General features: G+C 45.2%; 3 protein-coding genes across 4 annotated transcripts; 2 read left to right on the top strand and 1 right to left on the bottom strand.

Annotated features, from left to right (window-relative positions):
• Nucleotides 1–9616: 9616 nt before the first annotated feature.
• LOC119328731 (50S ribosomal protein L24, chloroplastic-like) lies at nt 9617–11865 on the bottom strand. The gene is made up of 4 exons (XM_037601706.1): nt 11649–11865; nt 10491–10529; nt 10183–10410; nt 9617–10045 (listed from the first exon to the last, which is right to left on the bottom strand). Exons 1-4 carry the CDS (start codon nt 11763–11765, stop codon nt 9854–9856), a joined length of 576 nt encoding a protein of 191 aa, XP_037457603.1. The 5' UTR covers nt 11766–11865; the 3' UTR covers nt 9617–9853.
• Nucleotides 11866–13050: 1185 nt separating this feature from the next.
• LOC119328730 (beta-glucosidase 25-like) lies at nt 13051–16969 on the top strand. Of its 2 annotated transcripts, XM_037601704.1 has the most exons (13): nt 13051–13583; nt 13677–13743; nt 13823–13881; nt 14573–14648; nt 14730–14801; nt 14907–14994; nt 15120–15375; nt 15451–15566; nt 15668–15891; nt 15975–16006; nt 16106–16208; nt 16301–16409; nt 16528–16969. In XM_037601704.1, exons 1-13 carry the CDS (start codon nt 13467–13469, stop codon nt 16721–16723), a joined length of 1515 nt encoding a protein of 504 aa, XP_037457601.1. In that variant the 5' UTR covers nt 13051–13466; the 3' UTR covers nt 16724–16969. The 2 variants fall into 2 exon arrangements, with proteins under 2 accessions (XP_037457601.1, XP_037457602.1); XM_037601705.1 differs by lacking the exon at nt 13051–13583 and having other exon boundaries at nt 13682–13743; nt 14573–14659.
• Nucleotides 16970–23213: 6244 nt separating this feature from the next.
• Nucleotides 23214–23915, top strand: LOC119331619 (calcium-binding protein PBP1-like). The gene has a single exon (XM_037604785.1). The coding sequence runs from the start codon at nt 23330–23332 to the stop codon at nt 23705–23707; it is 378 nt and encodes a 125-aa protein (XP_037460682.1). The 5' UTR covers nt 23214–23329; the 3' UTR covers nt 23708–23915.
• The last annotated feature ends 1776 nt before the right edge of the window (nt 23916–25691 follow it).

Below are 25691 nucleotides of genomic sequence, written 5' to 3'. Positions count from 1 at the left end.
TGGCCGGTGGCTCCCGTCACGCACACCAGCTGGTCCTCTGCTCCGGCGAGCCGCCGCCGACGCTGCCCATCATCTCGATCCCTCCCCGTGCTCCCTTGGCGGCCGTTCAGGCGAGGGAGCTGGATGCGGACGGGAGCGAAGGAGGAGGAGCTGCCAGTCCACGCTCTTTCTAGATCACATGTACTTGTGCGCACCAGCAGGTGCATGGAAGACAGCTAAGCCGCAGGCAGTTAGCACGGTACTTCACTTGTACTTATATGGAAAGAGACAAATGGTGGTAATGAGGCGCAGCCGACACTCGCCCAGTGTCCACAGAGGATCGTCACGTCACCCTGTACGTGCATGGGACAACCAAGATCGAGTCCCTTGGGTGGGGATGCAAGTGCAAGTCCACGTGCAGCACCCCGGCGGATTCCGCGTACTGGGATACTGCACCACGGTGGTGACCTCCGTCCGGCGCCACCACCCACCACCCCGGCCTCGCCGGCAACGCGAGAGAGCTGAAATGGCTGTGCGCCTTTCCGTTGTGGGCTGGGTGCTCTGTCCAGGTGCGGATCGACCGATGTGACACCGATCTTCTGGTGATGCTGGTGCAGTCCACGCGATCCGCGTCCGGACTTATTCTTTGTTGTTTCTCCCCACTCGCCGCCGTGACGTGACGTTGCCGGCAGAGCGATCGAGACGACACCGACGGGCTCTGGAGCCTGGACCTGGACACGACGAGCGCGCGGCGGCGAAGGCCTGGAGAAGAGCCACGGAAACCTGATACATGCACATCCCCCGTGTCTCTGGATGGCACGTCGTGGCGGGGCACGTACGCCACGGCACAGTGCCACCGGCGGCGGCGGGGATCAAGCCGACGGCTGGTGAGGGTCGGGCCAGCCAGAGATGGTGAACCGTGCACACTGTTCGTTTTGGCTTTTGTTCGCTCCCTCTTTGAAGTATGGTAAAATCGAACATGAGGAGAGAAAATATCCCATTTAACTACGGGTAGCTGTTACTGCCTCTGTCTCGTAATGTAAGACGTTTTTGCTGTTAAATTGGAACTGTAAAAATGTCTTATATTATGGGAAGAAGGAAGTCACATCTTTTATTTTTCACTTCTGCTTCGATACAATCTTCTAAAAACAGCAATGGAGACGATTTTTTTATAGCCCTTCATAATAAAGGGTAGGATGGTCTTTTTTAAAGTACCTGCCCGCACCGACTGCGGCCCGTGGGAATAAATTCCTGAACATTTTATGAATTTGTAAATAAATTTTACAAAATATGATTTTTAATGGTATTTTCTTAAATTCCTGAACATTTTATGAATTTGTAAATAAATTTTCAAAATGCGAAGATTTTATGAAATTTGGAATTCTAAACTTTTCTGAATTTTTGTACATTTTATGAAAAGAAGCGAACAATTTTTTAAGCCCAATTTATTTTAATTTCGAATATTTTTTAAGCTGATAATTGTTTAATTTCTAAACTTCTTTTGGAATTTCTAAGCAATATTTCAAAACAGCAAAGTTTTTTTTAAATGAAAAAAATCGAGAAAGTGTGGTAGTTTTCCAAAATTACTAAACAACCGTTGAAAAGAAACATAAAATTGAAAAAAAAATGGAAATGGAAACAAAAATAGAAAAACGAGAGGAGAGCAAAATAAAGAAACAGGAAATATCAAAAACGAGAAAGAAACAAAAAAAAGAATGTAAGGCCGGCCCAATAGGCGCCCTACAGGAGCAATGCCGTTTCCTAGTTGGGTCAAGGCCTAAGCATTTTTTTTTCTTTCTTTTCTATTTTTTAGTTTTTCTTCTCTCTTTTTTGATGTAATTCATATCGAGTCTGGAATGATAATATTCGAGATAGAGTTGGGGTAGCGCCGATTGAAGAGGAGATTGTCCAACATCATCTGAGATGGTTTGGGCACATTCAACGCAGGCCTCCAGAAGCGTCAGTGCATGATGGAGGGCTAAAGCGTGCCAATAATGTCAAGAGAGTCGTCTTAGACCAAATTTGACATGGGAAGAGTCCGTAAGGAGGGATATGAAGGACAGTATGACCAGAGAAATAGGCATATAGAGGAGAGAATTCCTTATTTAACACTACCCTAAAATATGATGCCCTATTTGACAATGGAAAAATATTTCTTCCCTATCTAACTTCAACTTTAAATTTTGTTCCCAATATAACACTTTCATCCATTTTCTGAGGTAACAGTGTTAAATGGCACATGAAATGACATTTTTGCCCTCAAACATCTATTTGATCTTTTTTTTTGCGGGGTATCTATCTGATCATTAGCTGGGGGTGCGCCCTCTCCTTTCTCTTGTATCTCTCTGGGTCCGCCCTCTCCTTTCCCTTGTATATCTTCTGATGTTTGTGCGTGAGTTCTTTCTGGATGCTACGGGCGTGTATGATGGGTGCCTGAGTTCCCCTTGCGATGCCTGTGTATGAGTGGGTCAGACGCATCGCAGCAGTCCGGATATTCTGAATCGTTGATGCCTTTTCTTGCCCCCACGACCAAGTTGATCGGTTCCTAGTCAACACGCCTGGAAATAAAAAAATTCTTTAACCATAATACACAGGTGTATGAGTATTCAGGTATGTATGTGTGCTTGCATGTACGCGCGTGGATATTCGAGTATGTATACGTGTGTCTTCGGCCCCCGCAGATATTCAGGTATGTACAAACGATAAGTATCGGATGGCCATGATCATGTCATCACCGTGTACTTGCTCACAATGCATCCATGGATGGGTACCCACATGCATGAATGAGTCACTAACTAATGTGCCAGTACACGTGTGTGTGCTTGCCGTTGTTATTGTTTTTTTCTTCTTTTTCTACAACGCCAAGTATAAGTATTTTGACATAGCTGCGTACAAAACCACTTCAAAGAAAAAAACACACAGAGGCATGGGAAAGAGGAGTAAAAAATATCATATATTAGTTACAGGGGTAATATTGTCATTTTATGTGCAAGTTAACACTGTTAGCTCACAAAACGGATGGAAGTGTTATATTGGGAACAAAGTTTAGAATCCGGGTTAGATAGGGAAGAAATATTTTATCAGTGTTAAATAGGGAAGATGATTTTAAAGTAGTGTTATATAAGGAATTCTTTCCATATAGAGAGGGTGCGTGGAAGTTTGCTATCTATGTGTCATAACCATGAGTTGGTTGCGAGATCTTCTAGCCTACCCCAATTTATTTGGGACTAATGGCTTTGTTGTTGTTGTTGAACATTATTATTATTTTTAAACTCTGTTTAAAAAGTTGAAATACTATTTGGAATAGGAAAAAAATACTCTTTTTTTCTTAATATTGTCTAGAATTTCCAAAAATATTCTGTTTTCGATTTTTTTGTTGACAATTTAAGTAATGTATATGTTCTAGAAAAAGATGATAAATTTGAAAATAGTAAACGGTTTTCAATTTGTGTTCAGAATTTTCATCAATTGTTGAAAATTTGTTAACAATTTGTGAAGAAGTATTCAAGTCTGTAAAAATTTATACACAATTTTAAATTTCAAAATTGTTAAGAATTGTTGGAAATTTGTTTAAATTTTTTTCAAAAAGTATTCAAGAAGTATTTATGACATGATAAAATGTTCATGTTGATTGATAATGACGGAAAATAACAGAAGAATTCATATTAGAAAAAACTACATGCTCACTCCTCTCAGCCGGTGGTTTTTTAGACTATGGATAAATAACCCAACTTCTTGCAGCAATCTAGCACAGACATATGAGGCATCCATGCCAGGTTTAAACGACTTCCGACACCGTTTAGAAGTTGCGAGACATCCGGCTATTTATCAGCCTTTTTTAGCGAGAAATCTCCACAAAATTTAAATTCATCAAAAAACGAACCAGCTTGGCATGGTGCCTTTAATTGGTCACAAAACGCCATGGAAAAACGTTGGACCCATTTCAAGGATGTAGAGAAACAACAAGCTCTCACACGAAGCCTACTGGCCTACCCGAACACCCTTCATTGAACATGTTCTATTTTTGGACACCCTTCCAGTTACCCCAACTTTTGCAACAGGTGGGCATGTCGATAGGTTTGACAACATCCATGTCAGGCTTGAACAATTTCCGACATCATAGGCAAGTTATCACACGTTGTGTCATTTATAAGGTTTTTTTACTAAGAAAACTCCAGAAAATGCATTTTTTCTGAAAATTAAAACAACTTGGTATGGTGCCTTGAGTGATACAAGGCCATGAAAAAATAGGGCCATGTGACGGATGCAAAAAAAATGCTTTGAGACAGACCGTTCTACCCTACCCAAACACCCTTCGTTGAACATGGTCCATTTTTGGACATGCATGAAATTACCCAAATTGTGACTGAGTGGGCATGCCCATAGTAGACATCCATGCTAGGTTTGAACGAATTCTGACACCGTATGCATGTTGTGTCACGTCCCGCCATTTATCGGCCTTTTTTGACCGAGAAAACTTCAGAAAATGCAAAATTTGTCAAAAACGATAATAAATTGGCATGGTGTCTTCAATTGGTCATAAAGGTCATGGAAGCAATTGGGGCCAATTCAAAGATGTAGAGAAACAATGTGCTCTCAAACGAAACATACTGGCCTACCCGAACACCCTCCATTGAACATTGTCTATTTTTGGACATTTTTCAAATGACCTCAACTTTTTCAAGAAGGTGGGCATGTCCATAGTAGGCATCCATGTCAGATTTGAATGATTTCTGATACTGTATTCACTTTTCGACATATTCGACCATTTTTCGACCTTTTTATCGAGAAAACTCCAGAAAATGAAAAATTTACCGAAAACCAAAACAACTTGGCAAGGTGTCTTGAATTGGTTATACAAGGATATGAAAAAATGGGTTCATTTGATAAATGTTAAAAACATGATTTCAGACGGACCCTTCCGCCCTACCCGAAAACCCTCCATTGAACACTATCCATTTTTGTACATGCATGAAATGACCTCAACTTTTGTCACCAGGTGGGCATGCCCATGGTAGGCACCCATGCCTAGTTTGAACGAATTCCGACATTGTATGCACATAGTGTCACGTCCAGCCATTTATTGGCCTTTTTTCATCGAGAAGACTCCAAAAAATGCAAAATTTGTCAAAAACCCGAAAAAATGCGTGGTGCCTTAAAATTGTTCATAAAAGGCCATGGAAAAAATTGGGGGCATTTCAAGGACCTAGAAAAACAATGTGCTCTCAAACAGAGCCTACTTGCCTACCGAAACACCCTCTGTTGAACATGGTCTATTTTTGGAGTTCTTAAAAATGACGCCAACTTTTGCAAGAAGGTGGGCATGCCCGTGGTACGCATCCACGTCAGGTTTGAATGCTTTTCCGGTATCATATGCAAGTTCCGACACATCCAACCATGTATCGTCCTTTTTACCGAGAAAAATCCAGAAAAGGCAAAATTTGTTAAAAACCAAAACAACCTGTCATGGTGACTTGAGTTGCTCATACAAGGTCACGGGAAAAAATTTGGGCCATTTATCGGATGTCAAAAGAATGCTCTGAGATAGACCCTTCTACCCTATGTGAACACCCTTCGTTGACATTGTCTATTTTTAGACATGCATGAAATGATCCCAACCTTTTGCATAAGGTGGGCATGCACATGATAGGAATTCATGCCTGGTTTGAATGAATTTCAACACCATATGCACATTGCATTCACGTCCGGCCATTTATCATCGTTTTTTGAACAAGAAAACTATATAAAATGCAAAAATTGTTGAAAACACAAAAACACTTGGCATCATGCCTTCAATTAGTCATACATGACAATGAAAAAATGGGATCATTTGAAGAATGTCAAAACAATTGGGGCCATTTCAAAGATGTCGAAAAAAAGTTCACAACTAAACAACTAAGAAATGTCAAAAAAGTTCATCGGTGTAAAAAAAGTTCACATATTTGGGTAAACAGTTCATGAAAATTGGAAAAAGTTCGAAAAATATGAAAAAAGTTCAGAAAGTATCAAAAAAGTTCACAAGAAAAAAATTTCATGCATTTGCAAAAAGTTCGAGCCTAAAAAATTCACGAATTTGGAAAAAAGTTCACGGATCTGAAAAAATTTCAATAATTTGAAAGAAAAAGTTCATGAAATTTCAAAATAGTTCACAAAATTAGAAAACAATTCAGCAATATGATAAGAAGTTCACGAAAATTGAAAAAAATCGTGAATTTGAAAAAAGTTTACGAGCTAAAAGTACGCGAATTTGAAAAAATCATGAGCTAAAAGTTCATGATTTCACAAAAAAGGTCACAGCTAAGAAATTCATGAATTTCATAAAATAGTTGTAGATTTGAAATAAAAAATCATGAATTTTAAAAAGTTCATGAAATTGGAAAAAAAAGTCTGCGAATTAATGAAAAAAAAGAAAAAACAGAAAACTTAAAAACAGGAAGAAAAACTAGCAAACAGGAAAATAAAATAAAAATAATGCATTGCTTTTCATCGTTATATATATCACATAAGAAGCAAAAAAGGAAGTGGTCATACCCGTATGCGTATACGCTCAGTGGGTATGATATGTGAAAGGTCCCAATTACCCTTTATACATTTAGTGAGGGGGTTGTACCGAAGCGGGACTCCTTACTTTCTTACACATGCACCAAGCTTGATAAAACAATATCGATTTATCACATCTACATAATCTCCGTTGTCCAGCTACTCCTCATACGAATCCTTCATGGGCAGGCATGCCTGACACTCAGATCGATAATTTGACTCCCCGCCTCTGGCCTTCCACAAGTGTTCCCTCGTTCGTACCTCCACTCTCCCTCAAATTCTGCATGTTTTTTCTCAAGTGATGTTCTTCTTTGTGCTCTCAAATGAATGCAGGTTTCATTGTGTTCCACGGGATTCACTGGATTTCTCATTCTTCTACGTAAATTGCAACATGAGGCACTGCTTTCACCTTCAATTGTTTCTTCCCTGAGAGTATATTATTCATGAATGGCACCATGTTTGTAATTGCACATGACGCTAATGGTTAAATTGTTTGTTGTGGTATAATATTCTTTTCTGCTTCCCTATTGTAGATAAAGCAGATGCATTCAAACTTGTAATTTTGACTCTGCTTCTACAACAATTTTGATATATACACAGTGTGTTTTCATGACTGCTATGAACGTTAGTTATGCAAACATAATTCCAATGAATGCATGTGCTATTGGAGGATGAATTCAAGCTCGGTACTGCTTTGTTTGCTGCTTCTACCACATGGTATTCTTCCTAACAGCACATTCTATGGAACTCTAATGTCAAATGCACAAGTTATTATCTGTGCACTGTTATGCCTCATGTTAATTATCTTGCGAGGTGGTTTCATATGTTGGTATTCTGGAGTAATTGCTCCGGGTGGAACTGACTACTCTAAGTCACCACTCCCTTCTTGATTTCAACCATGTATGTGACAATCTCCATGAAGTGGAAAGAGTGGAGTGAAAATGATTGGTCTACTGATGTATCATGCTTTTGAGCCGACTCCTATCCTATGTTTGCGCAAGGAACGATGTCCAGCTGCAGGAGCTCATTGCACGTCAGAGGATCCAATTGGTATACCCAAACCACCAAGATGACCGGTTAATTTTGGAGCTAGCCAATCATGTGTAGCAGCCCTTAAGATAAGTACTGCTATATATATTACTGAAGTCCGCAGTCGGGTGACCTCTCAAAAATGTGACTCTGCACTACTGTAATCTAGCTTCTTCCTCTCTGCTTGTATGGGTTGATTATAATTGCTTCTTCATCATATCAGAAAAATGGCATTTGCTACTGCGATCCTATGTGGCGATTTGATCAATGCTATTGTATATTGGGATTGTCATGTTAAGTTTCGAGATGCTACTATCAAGTTATGCATTTTTTGCATGTAGTAGTACAATCTCCTCGAATATCAGCTTGTGTGGTGTTGCCCTATGGGTAACTTTATCTCTACAAGCTTATCTCTGCATCAAAGATTGTTCTCTCGCTCAGATGCCAACAAATCATGTTACCATCTTCAAATATATATAAACAAAGTTGTTTAATTGCAGAACATTTGAATTGTATAGATTAGCAGTATATATCCATAATTTCAGACCCCAAAAAGGTTCAAGGTTTTTATGTGAGTTACTTGTTCTGTACAAAAGCTAGATCTCAGGCTGTCAACATTGTCCAATTTCATGCATATATAAAAAGATTATATTGTTATAGAATAATTTTCTTATAGGATAATTATCTTATAGATTAGATTTCAGGCGTTCGATATTGTCCAGTTTTATGCACAAATTCATGTACTGGATAAAATTTGTGTCCAACGACACCTTTTATGTTATCAAAAATTCTGGCCAACGGTGACTTGCATTGCTCCTGAAGTGTACCAATTATTACATCATGCTGTTTATATCACCTTGATGTTTCATTGTTGATGAAAGGAACCAATTTAATCCTCAAGTTTTTTCCTCATTCTATCGGGGGATAGCATGTTATTAAAAGATGTTTTGCATCCCTATTTATTTTTATAAATGCCAACCATTTTAATTTAAAAATGTACGGGTGCAGCAACGCGCGCCATTGATGATCTAGTTTGTATTGTAATTGAGCACCTTTGATATATATTTTCTGAATAAATTGTTGTGAGATTAGAATTGAGCTATTCATGTTATTCTTTTACCATATTTTGTATGACATTTGGATTAGGTAGAAAATAAATTAGAGTGTGCACACCCTTCATTTTATTACTGGGTCCACCAATGGATCACACACACCATAATTGTGGAGGATGAGGGTGATGGAGTTCTCCATGGTTTTAATTTTCAAAACATGGGTGATCCTATCCAGCTTTCGTAGCAGAATCTGACGACATTTGAGGGTTTTCTCCAAATGCAGGATCCGCAATCGAGAAACTCATGAGCAGCTCCAGAACAATTTGGGTGAGCATTTTTGGGCGTTTCATATAGAGAATTTAATTCAAACTTGAACTATTTTATTTCAAAACTTTTTTTATTGTAATATTTTTATTTAAATTATTGTTGCATTGGAATATTTATCTTTCTAAAGCTTAAGAATTGTGATATTTCTCTTTGATTGAGTACTTCGGGTATAGAAAGAAAACACTATGAGCAGTCTGCACTTGGTGGCCTCCGTCCGCGGATACGTCCAGGTCTGTTTTGGAGATCCGCGTTGGAGTTGCCTTTAGCTAGGTAGATGAGAATACCGAAATCTCAAATAATCAGCCAAATAACAGTTACCAAAAGAAAAGAAAAACTACTTTAAAATGAAAGCCATCAAAGCGTGCTTAGTGGAAGTTATCTCAACTGTCTCCCTTTGGAACTGTGCTAAATCTGAACGTGCCCTATAATATAATGAAACACATGCGCATGCATTAGAAATTCAACCCTGCTGCCCATGAACTGGCACACTCCATGTTACAGGACAAATGGACAATTGCTAGGTACAACGCCCATGCAAAACAGTTCAAGAACTTGCAGGGCATGGCCGGTTACGGATCTCTAGTTCCGATGCATGTGTCAGGTTTCTTCTCACATTCATATGCCGGATATACACATGTAGTATTTCTGCTAGACTTGCCAAAACAGAGCAATGGTGCTGCATTTCCACATGTAAAAGGGGCAATCATTACTATTCATCAAAATGACAGAAATGTAAAAAAAAAAAGGCCTTCTCGCTGGACCAAGCATTGCAAAAATGGTGACAACTTTGTAGTAGTAGTAGTAATTTACAAAAGAGGCTCTGAAGCTAGAAGAAAACTGATCTTACAAGCAGCAGCACCAGCCGAGTAAGCGTTTGGGCAGCAATAAGCGCAGCCAAGGTTGAGAGCATGTGCAGCGTTTCCATACTACGATGATGACTCAGAATCTCCTTCCTTGAACACCTTCACCCAGTTATCAACGCTGTCGATCACTTCACCGGTCTTCTTCAGGTAGCGGACCTTGGTGCCATCCTCGAGGATTTTGTGCCCAACCCTACTCGTCACGTTCTTCTCCTTTGAGTAGAGCATCATGTTCGAGCTATGAATGGGGCCTTCAATCTGACAAAAATAATTCCCCAAAGTCTCGTCAGAAGATAATAATTACGACACTGAATCTATGTTCTTGCCAGGTAAATATGCGAGCATACAAGGCAAGAGGAATGGAGAGACGAAGTTTTCAGAAAAATACTACTGACCATGACAATTTCACCCGGTTCATCCTCTGTGCCTTTCTTGTGCTTTGACTTCAAGTTCAGATCCTTCACTATCACAGTGCTGTTGTGCTTGTAAAGCCGTACAACTTCTCCAACTTTACCTTTCTCACGGCCTGCGATGACCTGCACTGTGTCGCCGACCCTAACATGCATCTTGTGCAGCATAGGAAGACTGTTTGGCTTACACTTCTTCCGTTCCCACCGCTTAAGCTGTAGTGGAGAAGGATTACTGACATTTAGCAGCAGCTAGCTGAGAAAGTATGAGATGATAAACCCAGATTGGCACTCACCCTCATTTCAATTGGGCTTGTCTTGGCCATGAATCTGACCTGTGTATCAAATTTATGCACAGCTTGTTAAAGTTTCACATGAAAAGAACATATTGATTCGCTTCTAAGAAAATACAAAAGGACAGATTTATCGTTTATGTTATGTTGCAAAATCACACAGACGGCCACCACAGACCAGGTAAGAAACTGTAGGGTCGTGCTATACTTCTTTGCATGAGTTTTTCCTCTCCTTTTCACAAAAATGTGTCTCACATAAGTACCAAAGATCTGTCTGTATAACTTAATTAACAGCTATTATCTTGTCTCAGCTGTTTTCCGTGCACCATTTTGGGACAACTACATTCAGTATGATTTCTAGCCTCCTTTTCCTATCAGTCAGGAATTAGCAATAGTGAAATTATTATATGAAGAGGGTAAAATAGGCTATGTTCAAGAGGCAAGACACTGATGAGGACATAGAAATGAAAGCATGTGTTCAGTATAATCAAGTGCCATTTTGGGTTAAAAAACTGTATTCAGTGATATGCTTCTGATACACTACGAGCATGACAATCATTTGTCATAGCCTATCTTACGAGAGAATCGAGCTGCCCGTTAGTTTCCATCATCTTTTACTGACAGAATGAATACAACATTTGTTTCTGACAGTCATACTTGATATGTGCCAGCAGAATAGAACAAAATAAACTTGTCCATGGTCTCATTAGTTGTGACAAGAGAATAGATCAGCGGAAATAAGCATGGAAATTTTATCACCGATTTAATCTAAAAATGTTACTGCCACTAGATTGCAACAAACTGGAGGTACACCGTTTACACCGCCCACGGCACATTTGGCACAACCAAAATTTGCAGCATAAACATAACTATTCTGTGGCGGTGACCCTACTCTAAAACAATTTGCCCAATCGACACTCACACTCAAAATCTAGGAATTCGAACATTCTCCACTCCCACTCAATCCATCCTCACAAATAAATTTGGGACAAAGGCAGCAGAAACCTCCAGCACAACAGCGAGCAAGGCAGAACCGGCATTCACCGTCGCCGTCATGCATTACCATTTCCACCAAGCTCTAGACTTGCAAGCCGAGACGCATGGCAGGCAAGAGGGGATTTAAGGAAGAAAGGGGGGGAGGCGGCACGGGTTAGTGATTACCCCAGACGGCGCGGCGGAGAAGGTGGCGGCGAGCGGGTTACCCCAGAAGGCGCTGGTGCTCGCGGCCGAGACGGAGAGCGCCCCCATGGCGCCCTGCAGCGCCGCCATGCCGGCCATCGTCGCCGTTCCCTTCCTCACTCACTCGCTCGCAGAGAAGCAGCAGCAGCGGCCAGCGGATAACGAAGCGGCTCTGTGCTCCCGGACAGGATAACGGAAGGAAGCGCCTCTTGCTAGTGGTTTATAGATGGGCTTCGATGCTAACGGGCCGGGCCTTCGGCCGGATCTTATGGGCCGAATGGGCGCCGGGTATCCAGCCCGGCCCGCCGGCCGCCCGTCGTCTTCCTCGTGGCGTCACGCGTCGGCCAGCCGTCGGCGTCACGAGAGGGACGCGGGCGCCGCTCCTCCTCGGAGCGGAACCACGCCACGAGGCCACGCGGCACCCGGGACAGCCGCTTGCGTCCCCCGGACTCCCGGAGGCCCCGCCGCCGACGCGCGCAAGCCAAGCGACGGTTGCCGCCGAGGCAAGCAGCAAAGCCGACCCCCTCCCCCTCTCTTTCCCCCCCTCCATTTTTCTACGGATTGCCGGCAAAAAGCTCCCCTCTTCATCCACGGTGATTTTTCCGCTTGGGCGGTGGCGGTGGGCGGCGACGTGGATGGATCAGCTTCTCGCCCCTTTTGCGATCTCAGGGCCCCAACGCACGGAGAGGGGGGAGGGTGACGTGCCATCTCCGATATTCCACTCTCCTAAATCCCAATCATGGCGTCACCGCGGCAGCTTCGAGCCCTCCACCAAAGATTCCGAAGCCTATCCATGCCGCCCCAACGGCCGCGTTTCTCTGCATTATTTTGCCACGAACCATAGGATATACATGCTACATGTGCTGATCTGCACTACATTCCCAGGCAGTTAGTCAGTCCAGCGAGCGCGGCCGCTCGCTCCACCGGATCACCATCGCCGGATCGACCCCGTCCCTTTCCTGTAACTACCATGGATAGTTGTTAAATCGTTGCCCGGATTGTTCCTGCCGTGCAAGCAAGACATTATGTCTCCCATGGGATAAGCGTGAGTGCGACTGCAGGGGGGCTGTTGAGCCCCTGATCTTTATTAGGATTCTTGCCTCTCTTCTTTATAATTCGTTGGGCCTTGAAACAGTTGCTGAGTATGGATGGGACATGTTGTGATCAACATGTAGGCAGATTGTTTTGTCAGCATGCGGCGTTGCCAAACGAAATGGATAACAATAGGTTGTCTATTTTATTGGACAATTGCCGTGGTCATCACTTAGCACCATGTCAATGATAAATTACTCTTAATATCTTGCGGGGATCAGGTTGGCACTTTAGTAAGAAAAAGGCACCATCTTGCTAATAATGGGGCCTTCCCTCCATCTCCATGCTGGTAGTTATGTAAGAACTTGGCACAATTCTCAGACCGGAGTAGATTCTGAAATCCCAATACGCTCCGGCTTATCTGTGCAGTCATGGTCCATGAATCCTGGAGTTTGAGATTCTTACGCACAAGCAAGGGTTTCCTTTGCTTCACTCATGCCACTTCACAACAGGACGTGTCAAGGAGTTCACTTCTCTTGCTGATCAAAGGTCCAGCTGACAGAGATAGTTCAGCCTATTTGGCCTCCTTGGGGTTACTTAGCAGAGACGCACGTTGATGGGCTTCAGAGACAAGTGAAGCTCATCCCCCAGTTGCCTCCCACGCTCACCAACTCGCCGAGGTTTATATATATATCTTAGCATCATGTCTGGTACTCATCCATGGAATAAAGACATGAGTAGTTAGAGCTTCAAACTGAAGGAAAAGCCATGGGTGTCTTGACGCTGGTTCATATCCTTGTCAGCTTTGCCGCCTGTGCCGAGGCCATACGGAGAGCCGACTTCCCCCCTGGTTTTACCTTTGGGACTGCTTCCTCGGCTTACCAGGTCAAGTATTGCGAAAACACCCATCTCTCTGATTTCAGCCGTTCTGTCTTTAGTTACTTGTCTGATAGTTGTTTCTGGTCAATATTTTACCAGTACGAGGGTGCTGTCAATGAAGGTCAGCGTGGACCTACGATATGGGATACTCTCGCAAGTCGACCTGGTACAGTAATGATGTGATTTGTTGCAAAAACTACTCTGCTCTGAAGATTATAACTGAATGTCGTGTTTTTCTTCTGCAGGGAGGGTGATAGATTTCAGCAATGCAGACGTTGCCGTTGATCACTACCATCGCTACAAGGTAAGATAACCAATCAATCTCTTTTTCGTTTACATGATTTAGTTCATTCATTTATTATGCTATATATGTAGCTGGAATTTGAACTCTTCCTTAATCATTGATGTTGGGTTCGTAGCATCCTGTTAATCCAATTTTGTTAGATAATTTCCTGTTGATCCAGTGATGCGTTATTGATGGTAAACTTATTAGAGATTATTTTATCAACATGTAAGAATGTCCCCTGATGCCTGCATGCCTGCACTCTTGAGTCCTGACACCTGATAAAATTTGCCTGCCTCACATTTTATCTGCTTCTAGTAATTTAGAAAAAGATGGAACGGCTTGTGCATTTTCAAAAGATACTTGATATCTCTAAGCATCAATGTATTAACTAATTAGCATTTTGTTGCTAGTTTCATCTTGTCCTTTCTGTTTTGACAGTTGAAACACTAACTTAATATATCAAACTACAAATCCACTTTTCTACTAGCATGGTGTTTCAAAAATTAAAGGCAGCAGAAAGACTATTTCTAAGGTTATTCTGAATCTGAGATGTCATTTTGGTTCTGCAAGAAGGTTTTTTGAAATAGAGCCTCGTATTTCTTATATCTGTCCAATTACTAGTATTCTTAGACTAGGTTTATGATAAAATGAGAAGATCAGCTACACCAATAAATTATCTATAGCTGACAAGCCTAGCACTGACTGGCAGGAAGATGTTGACTTAATGAAGGATATTGGCGTGGATGCATACCGGTTCTCTATCTCATGGGCACGCATCTTCCCAAGTATGTCTCAGGTAAATTCTGTTCAATTATATTTATGTTCTTCACTCTTCCCCCTAACTGTATAGATGATTGTCTTTCCAGATGGAACAGGCAAGCCTAATGAAGAAGGGTTGAGTTACTATAACAACCTCATAGATGTTCTATTAGAAAAAGGTGATCTGTTTTCCACATTTCAGTGTCTGCACAATGCAAGCAGCTGCCTACTTCCATTTTTATGATTATATATCCATTTTTAGTTTTTCTGTATCTGTGCATCAGGTATACAACCATATGTAACACTATTCCATTGGGACCTTCCACAAGCACTGGAGGATAAATATGGTGGCTGGTTAAACTCGCAAATCGTGTATGTAACACTGTTGCATGACCTTCTTCAGATGAAGCTTTCTTGCACAATCTATGTCACATAAAAGTTCTTTATTTTCACATGAAAAAACTGGTTTGGTTGATCCTGACAGATAAATTACACAGGGAGGATTTTGTTCGCTATGCCTCTACTTGCTTCAAGGAGTTCGGAGATAGAGTGAAGCACTGGATCACCATTAATGAGCCCCATAACTTTGCAATTGACGGCTATGATTTCGGCATCCAAGCACCTGGGAGGTGTTCCATTATATCTCATTTGTTCTGTAAGGAGGGTACATCATCAACTGAACCCTATATTGTGGCTCACAACATACTCTTAGCTCATGCTGGTGTTTTTCATGCTTACAAGCAACATTTCAAGGTAATCCATTGCAAGCACATCCTTAAGTAGTGTTTCTTAAGAAAAGAAATGAACGCTGTTATGTGCTAATTGCAGAAAAAGCAAGGAGGCCTCATAGGGATCGCACTTGACTCCAAGTGGTATGAACCATTGTCGGATGTCGATGAAGACAGAGAAGCAGCAGCACGAGCTATGGACTTTGAGCTTGGATGGTGAGACAATAAGTACCAACTTTGATGTGCGGACATCAAGTTAATTTCTGTAGATAGCTTTGTTCCTGTATTAACTTGAGAATTTGTGAACCTGATTACAGGTTCTTGGATCCGTTAATGTTTGGCCGCTACCCCGCTTCTATGCAGAAACTTGTAGGCGACAGGCTACCTCAATTTTCAAGTCAGGAATCACAGTTAGTATCTGGGTCACTAGATTTTGTAGGCATAAACCACTACACGACATTATATGCTAGGAACGACAGGATGCGGGTAAGGAAACTTGTGATGAACGATGCTTCAACCGATGCTGCTGTCATCTCAACTGGTCAGTCTTGACAGATGAAGATATCACAAACCTCCTAATGCATTTTCAGTCTTACTAACTTCCTCACCGCATGCGCTATGCAGCTTACAGGCATGGAAAGAAAATAGGAGAAACGGTATACTTGCAGCTTCATATTTTCTCTAAACTTTCGTTGGTCATCTTATATGCAATCACATGTTTGATTGGCAATACATGTTTATGTGTGGACTTTCAGGCAGCGTCGAATTGGCTGCACATAGTTCCCTGGGGCATGTTCAGCCTGATGAAACATGTTAAAGAGAAGTATGGGAATCCACCCGTGTTCATCACTGAGAATGGTAGGTAGCTGCGGATTGTACTGTTGGCAGACGATAAAGATTTTTCTCCTTGGATAAACAGTCAGTGATGATTAACAAGCTGCTTATGGCAGGCATGGACGACGCAAACAGCCGGTTTTCAAGGTTGGAAAATGTCCTGCAGGACGATAAGAGGATACAGTACCACAACGACTACATGTCCAACCTCCTAGATGCTATAAAGTAAGATTTCAACTCTCTGTGCCGAGTGAGAACTGAACCACCAACATCGCTGATGATCATCACCTGTTGAGCTACGGTACTCAAGTGCTGGATATGCAACCTGAATGAATGGCTGCAGGAAGGAAGGGTGCAACATCCAGGGGTACTTCGTGTGGTCGCTGCTGGACAACTGGGAGTGGAACTCGGGGTACACGGTGCGCTTCGGCCTCTACTACATCGACTACAACAACAACCTGACGAGGATACCCAAGGCGTCCGTCGAGTGGTTCACCCAGCTTCTGGCCCGGAACCGGAAGACCGCTGCCGTCATGTAGATAACAAACAGTACAGTGGTTCTTCAGTCACCGTTCCAATTGTGCATAGTTACCATATACACACATCCGTACATACCTTATTAGGAGGCAAAATTGTAACTGGAGAATTCCCTACTCGACCGTCAGCAATGCCCTCGACGTGTCGCGGTTGTGCTTGTATAGTGTTGTTACAGAGATCAACAAGAGAACTGTACATCCCATCATTTTTATTAGTGTATGCGGATAACACTAAACAGTGATTCTTCAGTAACCGTTTCAACTGTGCATATTACACATTTTTTCGATAAAAGGCGATTTTATTATCTCAAATGTAGCATCAAGCGGATACAAAGCATTATGAGCAACACCCGGCCTCTGCATAATTAGGATGCACACGGCCCAATATGAGGGTCTGACAAAAATTGATGAAAAAAACCGATAAATGGGCAACAGTAGAGCCCTATAGACCGACACTATGCCTATGTTGATGGAGGTGGTGGATCGATCCGAAGGTTATGTCGCCATCCATGTTGGGAAAAAACCTCCATAGCCACCTGCTCCAATCACATACACACCGCCTTGAACAGCGGTTGGTCCTCCGGTCGTTGTAACATAGACCACATACGTAGCAATTGCGTACACCGGAAAATAACCTGTAGAGGAGAAGCATTTCTTCCATTAAAAACAAAATCATTTCTACATAGCCAAAGCGACCAAATTAAGGCATACGCTCCCACCTTTATTAGAGTTTTGAACCTATTTGAAATACCGTCCAACCAATGTCTAAAAATATTGGCAACAGTTATGGGCGGATACAGATTTGACGCTATTTGAATGACTGACCACGTAGAATGTGCAACCTTGCATTGGAAAAGGAGGTGGATTGTCTCGTCATGAGTACAAAAACAACACTTCTTACTCCCTTGCCAGTTGCGTCGTGCGAGATTGTCTTTGGTTAACACAACCCCCCTACGAAGATACAACATGAAAAATTTCACTTTTAGTGGAATCCTGGACTTCCAAATTTTCTAGTTATTACTCACTGGTATCTCAGAATGTGTGAGCGCATGATACATAGAGTCTACAGTGAAAGACCCTGATGTAGTAAGGTTCCAGCGAAACACATCCCGGCCTTGTGTCAGGTTAATCGAATCCAGTCGAGATAAAAGATTATGCCATGACACAAGTCGGGGGTCAATCAAATCCCGCCTGAACGAAATATTCGGCGGGAATGAACTGAGCACTTGCGCAATAGTATTATTGTTATCGCGAACAATGTTGTATAAGCCTGAATATTGTTCTCGGAGACTGACATTGCCTAGCCAGATGTCTTCCCAAAAACGAATCTCCGACTCATCCTTTATCGCGAAAGACCCAAAGCGAAAGAGATGTTTCTTTGCCGCCATTAGGCCAGCCCAAAAGTGTGAATCGCCAGGTTTCCAAAATGCCTGGGACACCGCCTTTTGACCTAGGTTGTTTCGTGGCATGGTTTGCCAAACACCATTCTCAGTAAGAAGTTTGAACAACCATTTACTGAGTAGGGCTTCGTTTTTGACCTGCAAGTCATGAATTCCGAGCGCTCCTCGGTCTTTCGGCCTACAAACCACGCTCCATTTGGCCAGCATACATACATATGTTAGAAGCAAAATGTAACATACATGACCATCGACCACGCCGTCTAATGCGTCGCAGTCGTGCTTGTACATTGATGTTCCGAGATCAACAAGAGAATTACACATCCTTTTTCTTGTATGTGTATGTTGAAGCTGTTTTCTTTTCCTCTGCTCAAAGTTGAACTGACGGTGAGATGCCAGCTCCAAGTTCAGCCAGGTTCTAGCTTATTCTTCAGTCACCATTTCAACTCTGCATGTTGCACATGTACTGTACATACCTTAGGAGCAAAATGTAACCCACACGACCATCGACCGCGCCCGTCAAACGTGCCGCGGCCGTGCTTGTCCATGGATGTTACAGAGATCAGCAAGAAGGCTTATCCAGTTCTTCTTGAGGATCCCATCCGTTTTATTCTACTGTGGTGTGTTTATATGTTGAATGTGGATGCTGCTTTCCTTTTGTCCCCAAAGTTGAATTGACAGTGAGATGTGCTCTCACACACACACACACACACGCACACGCACACAGTGATTCGAGCTGCTGAACTTTAAGGTGTGCTTGTGCAGACGAAGACAAACCCTGAAAAGTTTAAGATGCCGTCCGTTGGGGGCCATGCCGCATGGCCCCGGCAACTTCAGGTCTTGAGTTCAGCAATGGTCCCTCTCCCCTCTCCCCTGAAATTTCGAGCTATTCCCCTCTCCCCTCGTAGCAATTTCCGCCTGAAGCTGCAAGCTTTGTGCCTGCGAGTAAAACGCCGAGATGAGCTTCACCTGCCCGGCCTCCTCTCTTGGATGCTACCAAAACGCCTTTCGGGCGCCATGTGCCACGCCGCAGCTCACGCATTTTCCCCCGGATTCCCTCGGAAACCCAACTGTTTTCCCCAGCAGAATTCATGAGTTTCCCCCAATGGGGCCTCGATGCACGCGCGAGCTAGCTTGCACACAGCTTCCTGAATTTCACCCAAAGCTTCCAGCAGAATTTCCTGCACTTCCCCAACGTGGAGGCCCTGACGTGGGTGCTTTTTTGTTATGGTTTTGTTTGTTGGTGAATCAGCTGCCAACATGGCAACGTGCCGCCACACCGTGCTGATCATTGGTGGCAGGAGGGCCGCGAAAGCGACGGCCTGAACAGTGAACACAAATGATATTTATTTATTTTTGAGAGGAAACACAAATGATAATTGGGGAAGAAGAAGACGATGAAGAGGAAATCACACATGGAAAATGCGGGGACGAGATGTGGAAGGAGGTGCGCAGCGACAACGAGGCGAGAGGGCAGGTAATAAGCACGAGTGAACTTGTCGCCAGGCGCTCATATATTTGTCAACGTGAAAGCTATCCAGGCCCCGGGAACGAAGTACTACTGCAAGGAAAATGCCGTAAACGAGAGCCGAGACGGAGACGGGATTCCCCGACCTTTTTTTTTGACGAGAATAGCAGGAGCTCTGTCTTTGCATTATAGGTAGAAGGAGTTCAGAACGTACAACATGTGGCCACCAGAAGAGCTGCGCCTGCAGTGCAAAAGCCGAGCAACGGTTCAGCCGTGCCGGGACGCTCCACGTGCGTGGGTTTCTGAGTTCTGATCGAAGGTTCCGTGGAAACTTTGGGGAAAACCTAGTGGAATTTCTTGGCTTTTACAGCACGGTGGCCACCGTGGACAACCAGATGGGAAACTTCTTTTTTTTTTGAAGGGCAGATGGGAAACTTCTTGCGGATAAGGTATCTGTGTAGTGAGAACGGGGTACTACGTGGTGAGAGACCGAGATACGTCCGGTGTTTGTTTCCAGAGAAATACCAGACGCGATGGAGAAACGCACCCCGTACATACTCGCTTGGCGGCTAAGAAATAGCATGGGCTTGACGAGGTTCAGAATCGGCAAAGGCTGACCTTTGACATCTCGCTATCCGACGCTAGTATAGTATTTGTTGATGATTTACTAATGAACGGTGTGAATAAGTGATTACCTGCTACCAAATCTCAACAACACACAATGATCGGCCCCGGAGCTGCATATCAGACTAGCCGACGACTCTAACACCCAAGCGTCGAGAGCAAACGCCCTACAAGCCAAAGTCGGTTTCTGGAGACGCCGATTCGGCTTCCAGAGCGGCCTCAAGGTGTGCACTTTCCTAGCGGATGACAAATCATTCAACAGCACGAACCACTGATGTACGACCTCTCTCTCAGTTTACAGGGTGTGCGCGTGCCCCTAGGTCGTTAATTTGACCAACTTAATACAAGTCATATATTACAAAAAATATACCAATATAAAGTTCAGATGCTTTATTTTCAAACCGTATAATTTTTGTGTTATATAGTTTATATTGAGGTGATACAATTGGCAACCTAAGTATACGCTTAGGACTTATAAACTGAAACGGAGGTAGTATGAAGGAAGACGTGACATTTAAGGTGATGCCCCCCATGGGGAGGCGTCATATATGTTGTCGACGCCCACTTCGTCCACAGTCAAAATTTTGGTGTTCACCTTGAGAGCTCAAGATCGGTTCTCTATAACAACACCTACAAAGAGGGTGATAGAGTTTGAGGATGTTGTCACCACCAACATCCACCAAAGTCGGTGCTAGGCTTTCGCCTGGTGACGGAGTCGATTTTGCCGAGTATTGGGTAGGGGTCCCGAGCTAGTAGCCTAGATGCGATGGTAACAAGGATATGATTTTACCTAGGTTCGGACTCTCTCGAAGTGATAATGCCTACGTCATGCTTGTGTTTGTATTGAGATTTGGGATCTCAAAAGGTACAGGTTGATCTACAACGAGATTCTTGTCTGTTTTCTACGAGCCCTACCTCTTGGTTTATATAAATACCAGGGAGTCTACAGTTACAAATAAGTCAGGTATGTATAAAGTAATCACATTGTAGACGACCTCTAAGTCTTGGAGTATGTGCCAAGTCTTCGGGAGCATTCATTCTACGCGCCATGGTCCTTCTGGAGATGGCCCTTCGGTGAGCCATCATGGGGAGTGCTCAGCCCGGCCCACTTTGCCGGGAGATGACATGGTGAGTGACCCCTAGTCTGGGACACCATCACCTGGAGCTTACTAAAGCGAACATCATTGCATCATGCCCCCACAATCCTCTTTGACTCATAGCAATAATGCATCCTAGACAACTCGCCGACACCAACATCCATCACCATGGCTGGCGGACCACCGCGGCACCACAAATCCGTCATGGCCGCCCCATTCCCCTAGTGTTCTTGCCGCCATCCTCATCCTCCATCCTCGGCACACCGCAGGCCGCCAACAAGAACCAGCGTCAAGCCGACTGCACTTGCACCCACAATGGTGCATGCCACAACAACCTGGTGTTACCACCGCCGCATACCACAAGTATGCGCCTACGCAAAAGAAAACAAAAACAGGGGGCTGGGGCGGCTTTGCTGGTAGCCAACCAAATATCTGTTTGGAAAATGGTGAGAGATTTTTTTTTTGAAAATACAGATAGATCATGGGTATGTTTAGAGAATCTATAACCAGACTCCTCAAAACGCTCCCTATATGAATCGGGACCAATGCCCCCACGAGGCCCGGCAGGCCCGTGGCATCACGAATCGGGACCAATGCCCCATGGGTCCCGGTTCTGGACTGAACCGGGACTAACGGGCTGACCCGACCTGAACCAAAGCCCTCTTTTCTACTAGTGGATCTAGCCCATGTTGGCTGACCCTAATCCTACATAAATTCATCTCTATCCGTTCCCGGACAAAACCCTAGCCACTCTACTCCACTTTTCTCTGCCCCAAGCTCCATTCCAGCTATCCTCGACCTTCTCCAGCACGACGGGCAGCGGATTTGGCCCTGAGCTCTCTCGATCCATCGACTCGAACCTCGTCCCATGCGGGGACGAGGAGGAGATGGTCGTTTGCTCTTGCACCTACGATGGTGCATGCCACAACAAACTTGGCGTTGCCGCTGCCGCATACCAAAGTCTCTGCCTACGCAGAAGAAAACAATGACGGGAGGAGGGAGGCTTTGGCGGTAGCCAACCAAATATATATTTCAAAAAATGGTGAGACAAAACTTTGAAATTCGAGATAGATCATGGGTAGGTTTAGATGATACCACTAGGTATTTTGCATAAAGATTAAATGCTACCAAAATCCTACAAATCTAGTGTCGCCGTGCAGATTAGACCTAAATAAGGTCACATAAACATATACTTAGAGGCTAAGAAAACGTAGAAATGGGTGAAATTGGCTGGCACTCACATATACTCAATACTTAAAGCCGAGTTACGTAAGGAATTTGTCTTATCAACCATTGTACATATTCTTAGAGGCTAAGAAAACCCTAGAAATTAGTGAAGTTTGGCTTGCACCGGCGCACATATACTTAGAAGCCAAATTACGTAAGGATAAATTTGTCTTATCAACCATTGTACATATTCTTAGAGGCTAAGAAAACTCCAGAAATAAGTGAAATTGGCTGTGGGGGTCTCGACGCTCTTTCTTAAATCTTAACCCAGTCATCCATCCTCATTCGGCACACAACGAGACACCCATAAACTTACGCGCAAACAAACGAACGCTTACCTCGTTTTCTTTCAGCATCGCCCGGTACGGAACACAACAGTTACCCGCGAAGACGAGGCGGCCAGGCAGGCCAACCCGGGAGAGAAGCCGACGCGGCACGCACGACGTCGACCCAGCCGACGGGCACCCAGGAAGCTGCTGCTGCTGCTGCTGCTGATGCCCAGCCCACGGCCAACTCACCCCTACGCCCAGCCTGTCCTCCCAGCGTCCTTCCTTCCCCGTCTCCCCCACACATCGCCCGCCCATCCCACCCGTCCACCGCCCCCCTCCCGCCCGCGTGACCCCGGCACCTTCCCTGAAACCCACCTCCCTCCTCCTCCCCACTATTTATTCCCTCCCCTCCCCCACAGTCTTCTCCACAACCACATCCCAACCAGCAGCGATCCATCCATCCTCCACAATCAGAGCAAGCGAGCGACCAAGAAACCATCACAGCGACCATCATCTTCTCTGCCTCCATGGCGGCGCACCAGCAGCAGCAACCGCAGCAGGCGGTGGGGTTCGAGGACTACCTGCCGGTGATGGCGGAGCGGTTGGGGGAGGAGGGCCTGATGGAGGAGCTGGCGGCGGGGTTCCGCCTGCTCATGGACCCGGCGTCGGGCCTCATCACCTTCCACAGCCTCCGCCGCAACGCGCCGCTGCTGGGCCTGGGCGCCATGTCCGACGACGACCTCCGCGGGATGCTCGCCGAGGGCGACTTCGACGGCGACGGCGCGCTGTCCCAGATGGAGTTCTGCGTCCTCATGGTCAGGCTCAGCCCCGACCTCATGGACCAACCCCGCCGGTGGCTCGACGACGCCGTCGCCCAGGCCTCCCACTTCCTCTTCACCAGCTAGGCGGAGCATCTGGTGTCGATCGGATAGGAAATTAATCTTCTTCTTCGTTGTTGTTTTTTCTTCTCTCCCCCGCTGTTCATAGAGTCAGGATTCAAGAAAAGAAAGGGCACTGTCGATTGGTTGAATGATTTCGATGTGTGCTCTCCCGCTCTCTGATGTTTCCCATGGGAATCTGAATTAATCGACATAAGCTTCTAAATTTTCAGCACAACTCGCCACATTGCCCTGTTCTCAGCCGCGCACCAGCAGAATCTAACTACGCTATGAACGTTGAGCAGCGTATGGCAGAGAGCCAGAGGGTGCGTCCCCCACCCTGATCGCTCCGCACTGGAATCTCTGGATTAATCGACATGAGCTTGTACGTTTTTCATTTTTCAACACCGCGTGCGATGCGACATTGGCCCTTCTCTGCTTCTTTCTTTGAGCAAATGCCCGTTCTCTGCTACGACCTACACACGAACGAAATCCAACTGCGTCCATACGACCAGCAGCCGCAATCGGTACATCAGTAAGATGACGCAGGTGTGCGTGTCGCGCCGGAAGAAAGCCGAAATCCTTTCACCGATTGCAAGAACCGTACGTTGAGAAGAGTGGCTGACAAAAGGCGTGCAGACTCGCACTCCGGTCCTCGCACAGCACGCAACGCCGTAATCGGTCGATCCATCCATACATGCTTCCACGAGGCCGGGCATCGGCCGAACGCGTCGGCGCACACGTCATGGGTGAAATTCGGTGCAATACGTCATGGCGAGGGGCGGCGCCGGTGGTAGCAGCCTCCGGTCCGGTGGCGCCGAGGTCAACGAACGAAGCAACCGTCCGGGGAAACTCAACTCGTGAAGCACAACGCACGCCCGAATTCAATTCAACGCGGCGTCCATGTCAATTCCTGCTACGTACTACTAGTGCTCCGTTCCGCTGTGTTTACTCGGTCCGGGCCGTGAGAAATATCCGAAACGCAACGAAAAGGAAGCCGCCGATGTACTAGTACGTCGTTGTCACCTCCCGTTACTCGTAGCAGTGCGCCCCGGCGTCGATCGGCCTCTGCTTTTGCCCGGACGCTGACCGGCAAGCGACGGTGCCTTCCTACGCGACGAAACTGAAGCTAAGCGATATGTAAAAAAGCGAGCTGAGTAGCGATGCGTGAAAAAAAGTACGTATGTCGGCCCGGGGAGCTTCCGGAAAGGTGGCCGGAAGCTTCAAAAGCGAGCGAGGGGGCGCGTGGGAAAGCAATTGCGAGCAGCCGCCGCCCGCACGGGGCGGGGCGGGGCGGTGCGGGCCCGGAGAAAGAAAAGAAGGCCGTCGGCGTACGCACGTCCGAGCACTATCCGGCTTTGCCCCGGTCTATCTTCCGGCGTGTGAGCTTCGCGCCCAGTTTCCCCCGTCGACTTTCACCGCCACGTCGTTCCGTACGTGCATGATATCTGACGCGGTGCTGGGTTGATCCGGTACCACGTCGGCGCGCCGGATGTGGTCCGGCCGGCGCCGACGGGGGCTCAATGGGGAGATCGAGTCGGGGAGGGAGGCCCCGCGCAGTGCAGTGCAGCTGCAGCAACCGGGAAATTCATTCCTCGTGCGTACTACCCAGAGGCTGGTTCGATGAACCGGCGGGCGGGGATCGGGCATTATTAGTGCAGCATCGCCCCCGCGGCCCATCAATCGGGCCTCTTTCATTCCTAACTAACCAGCCAACCCGATCTGAACGCACGATTCACTGTCTCGTTCCCTCGAGCGAGCAAGAGAGCCCATCCATTCTCGCCATGATTGTCCTCCGCGATCTTGCTGCTCAGGTTTGGTCAGTTGGGTGCCTGCATCCAATCAGTTGACATGCACGCACCATGCGCTGTAGCTGAGGACCTGAGGTGCATGAACTGTGCCCAGCTGTGGCTATGCTTGCTAGGTGCGCCGTGCCTTCCTCCCCCCTACGTCCACTTGTTTATTTGTGCCTCGCCATTTGCAGCTAGCCTTGCAAGCAGGCACACTGATC

Source organism: Triticum dicoccoides, chromosome 7A (genome assembly GCF_002162155.2).
Source record: "Triticum dicoccoides isolate Atlit2015 ecotype Zavitan chromosome 7A, WEW_v2.0, whole genome shotgun sequence".
In the NCBI taxonomy this organism is placed as follows: domain Eukaryota; kingdom Viridiplantae; phylum Streptophyta; class Magnoliopsida; order Poales; family Poaceae; genus Triticum; species Triticum dicoccoides.
This window is presented reverse-complemented; position numbering and strand designations above follow the sequence as displayed.

Bases quoted from the DNA above. Each gene is read 5' to 3' on its own strand.
- LOC119328731 (XM_037601706.1), bottom strand. From the start codon at position 11,765: ATGGCCGGCATGGCGGCGCTGCAGGGCGCCATGGGGGCGCTCTCCGTC. The intron at 10,530-11,648 runs GTAATCACTAAC...TTTGATACACAG, and splicing joins TCTCCGCCGCGCCGTCTGGG to GTCAGATTCATGGCCAAGAC. The intron at 10,046-10,182 runs GTCAGTAGTATT...TATTTTTGTCAG, and splicing joins AACCGGGTGAAATTGTCATG to ATTGAAGGCCCCATTCATAG.
- LOC119331619 (XM_037604785.1), top strand. From the start codon at position 23,330: ATGGCGGCGCACCAGCAGCAGCAACCGCAGCAGGCGGTGGGGTTCGAG.
- LOC119328730 (XM_037601704.1), top strand. From the start codon at position 13,467: ATGGGTGTCTTGACGCTGGTTCATATCCTTGTCAGCTTTGCCGCCTGT. The intron at 14,995-15,119 runs GTATGTAACACT...TAAATTACACAG, and splicing joins TGGTTAAACTCGCAAATCGT to GGAGGATTTTGTTCGCTATG. The intron at 15,376-15,450 runs GTAATCCATTGC...TGCTAATTGCAG, and splicing joins CTTACAAGCAACATTTCAAG to AAAAAGCAAGGAGGCCTCAT.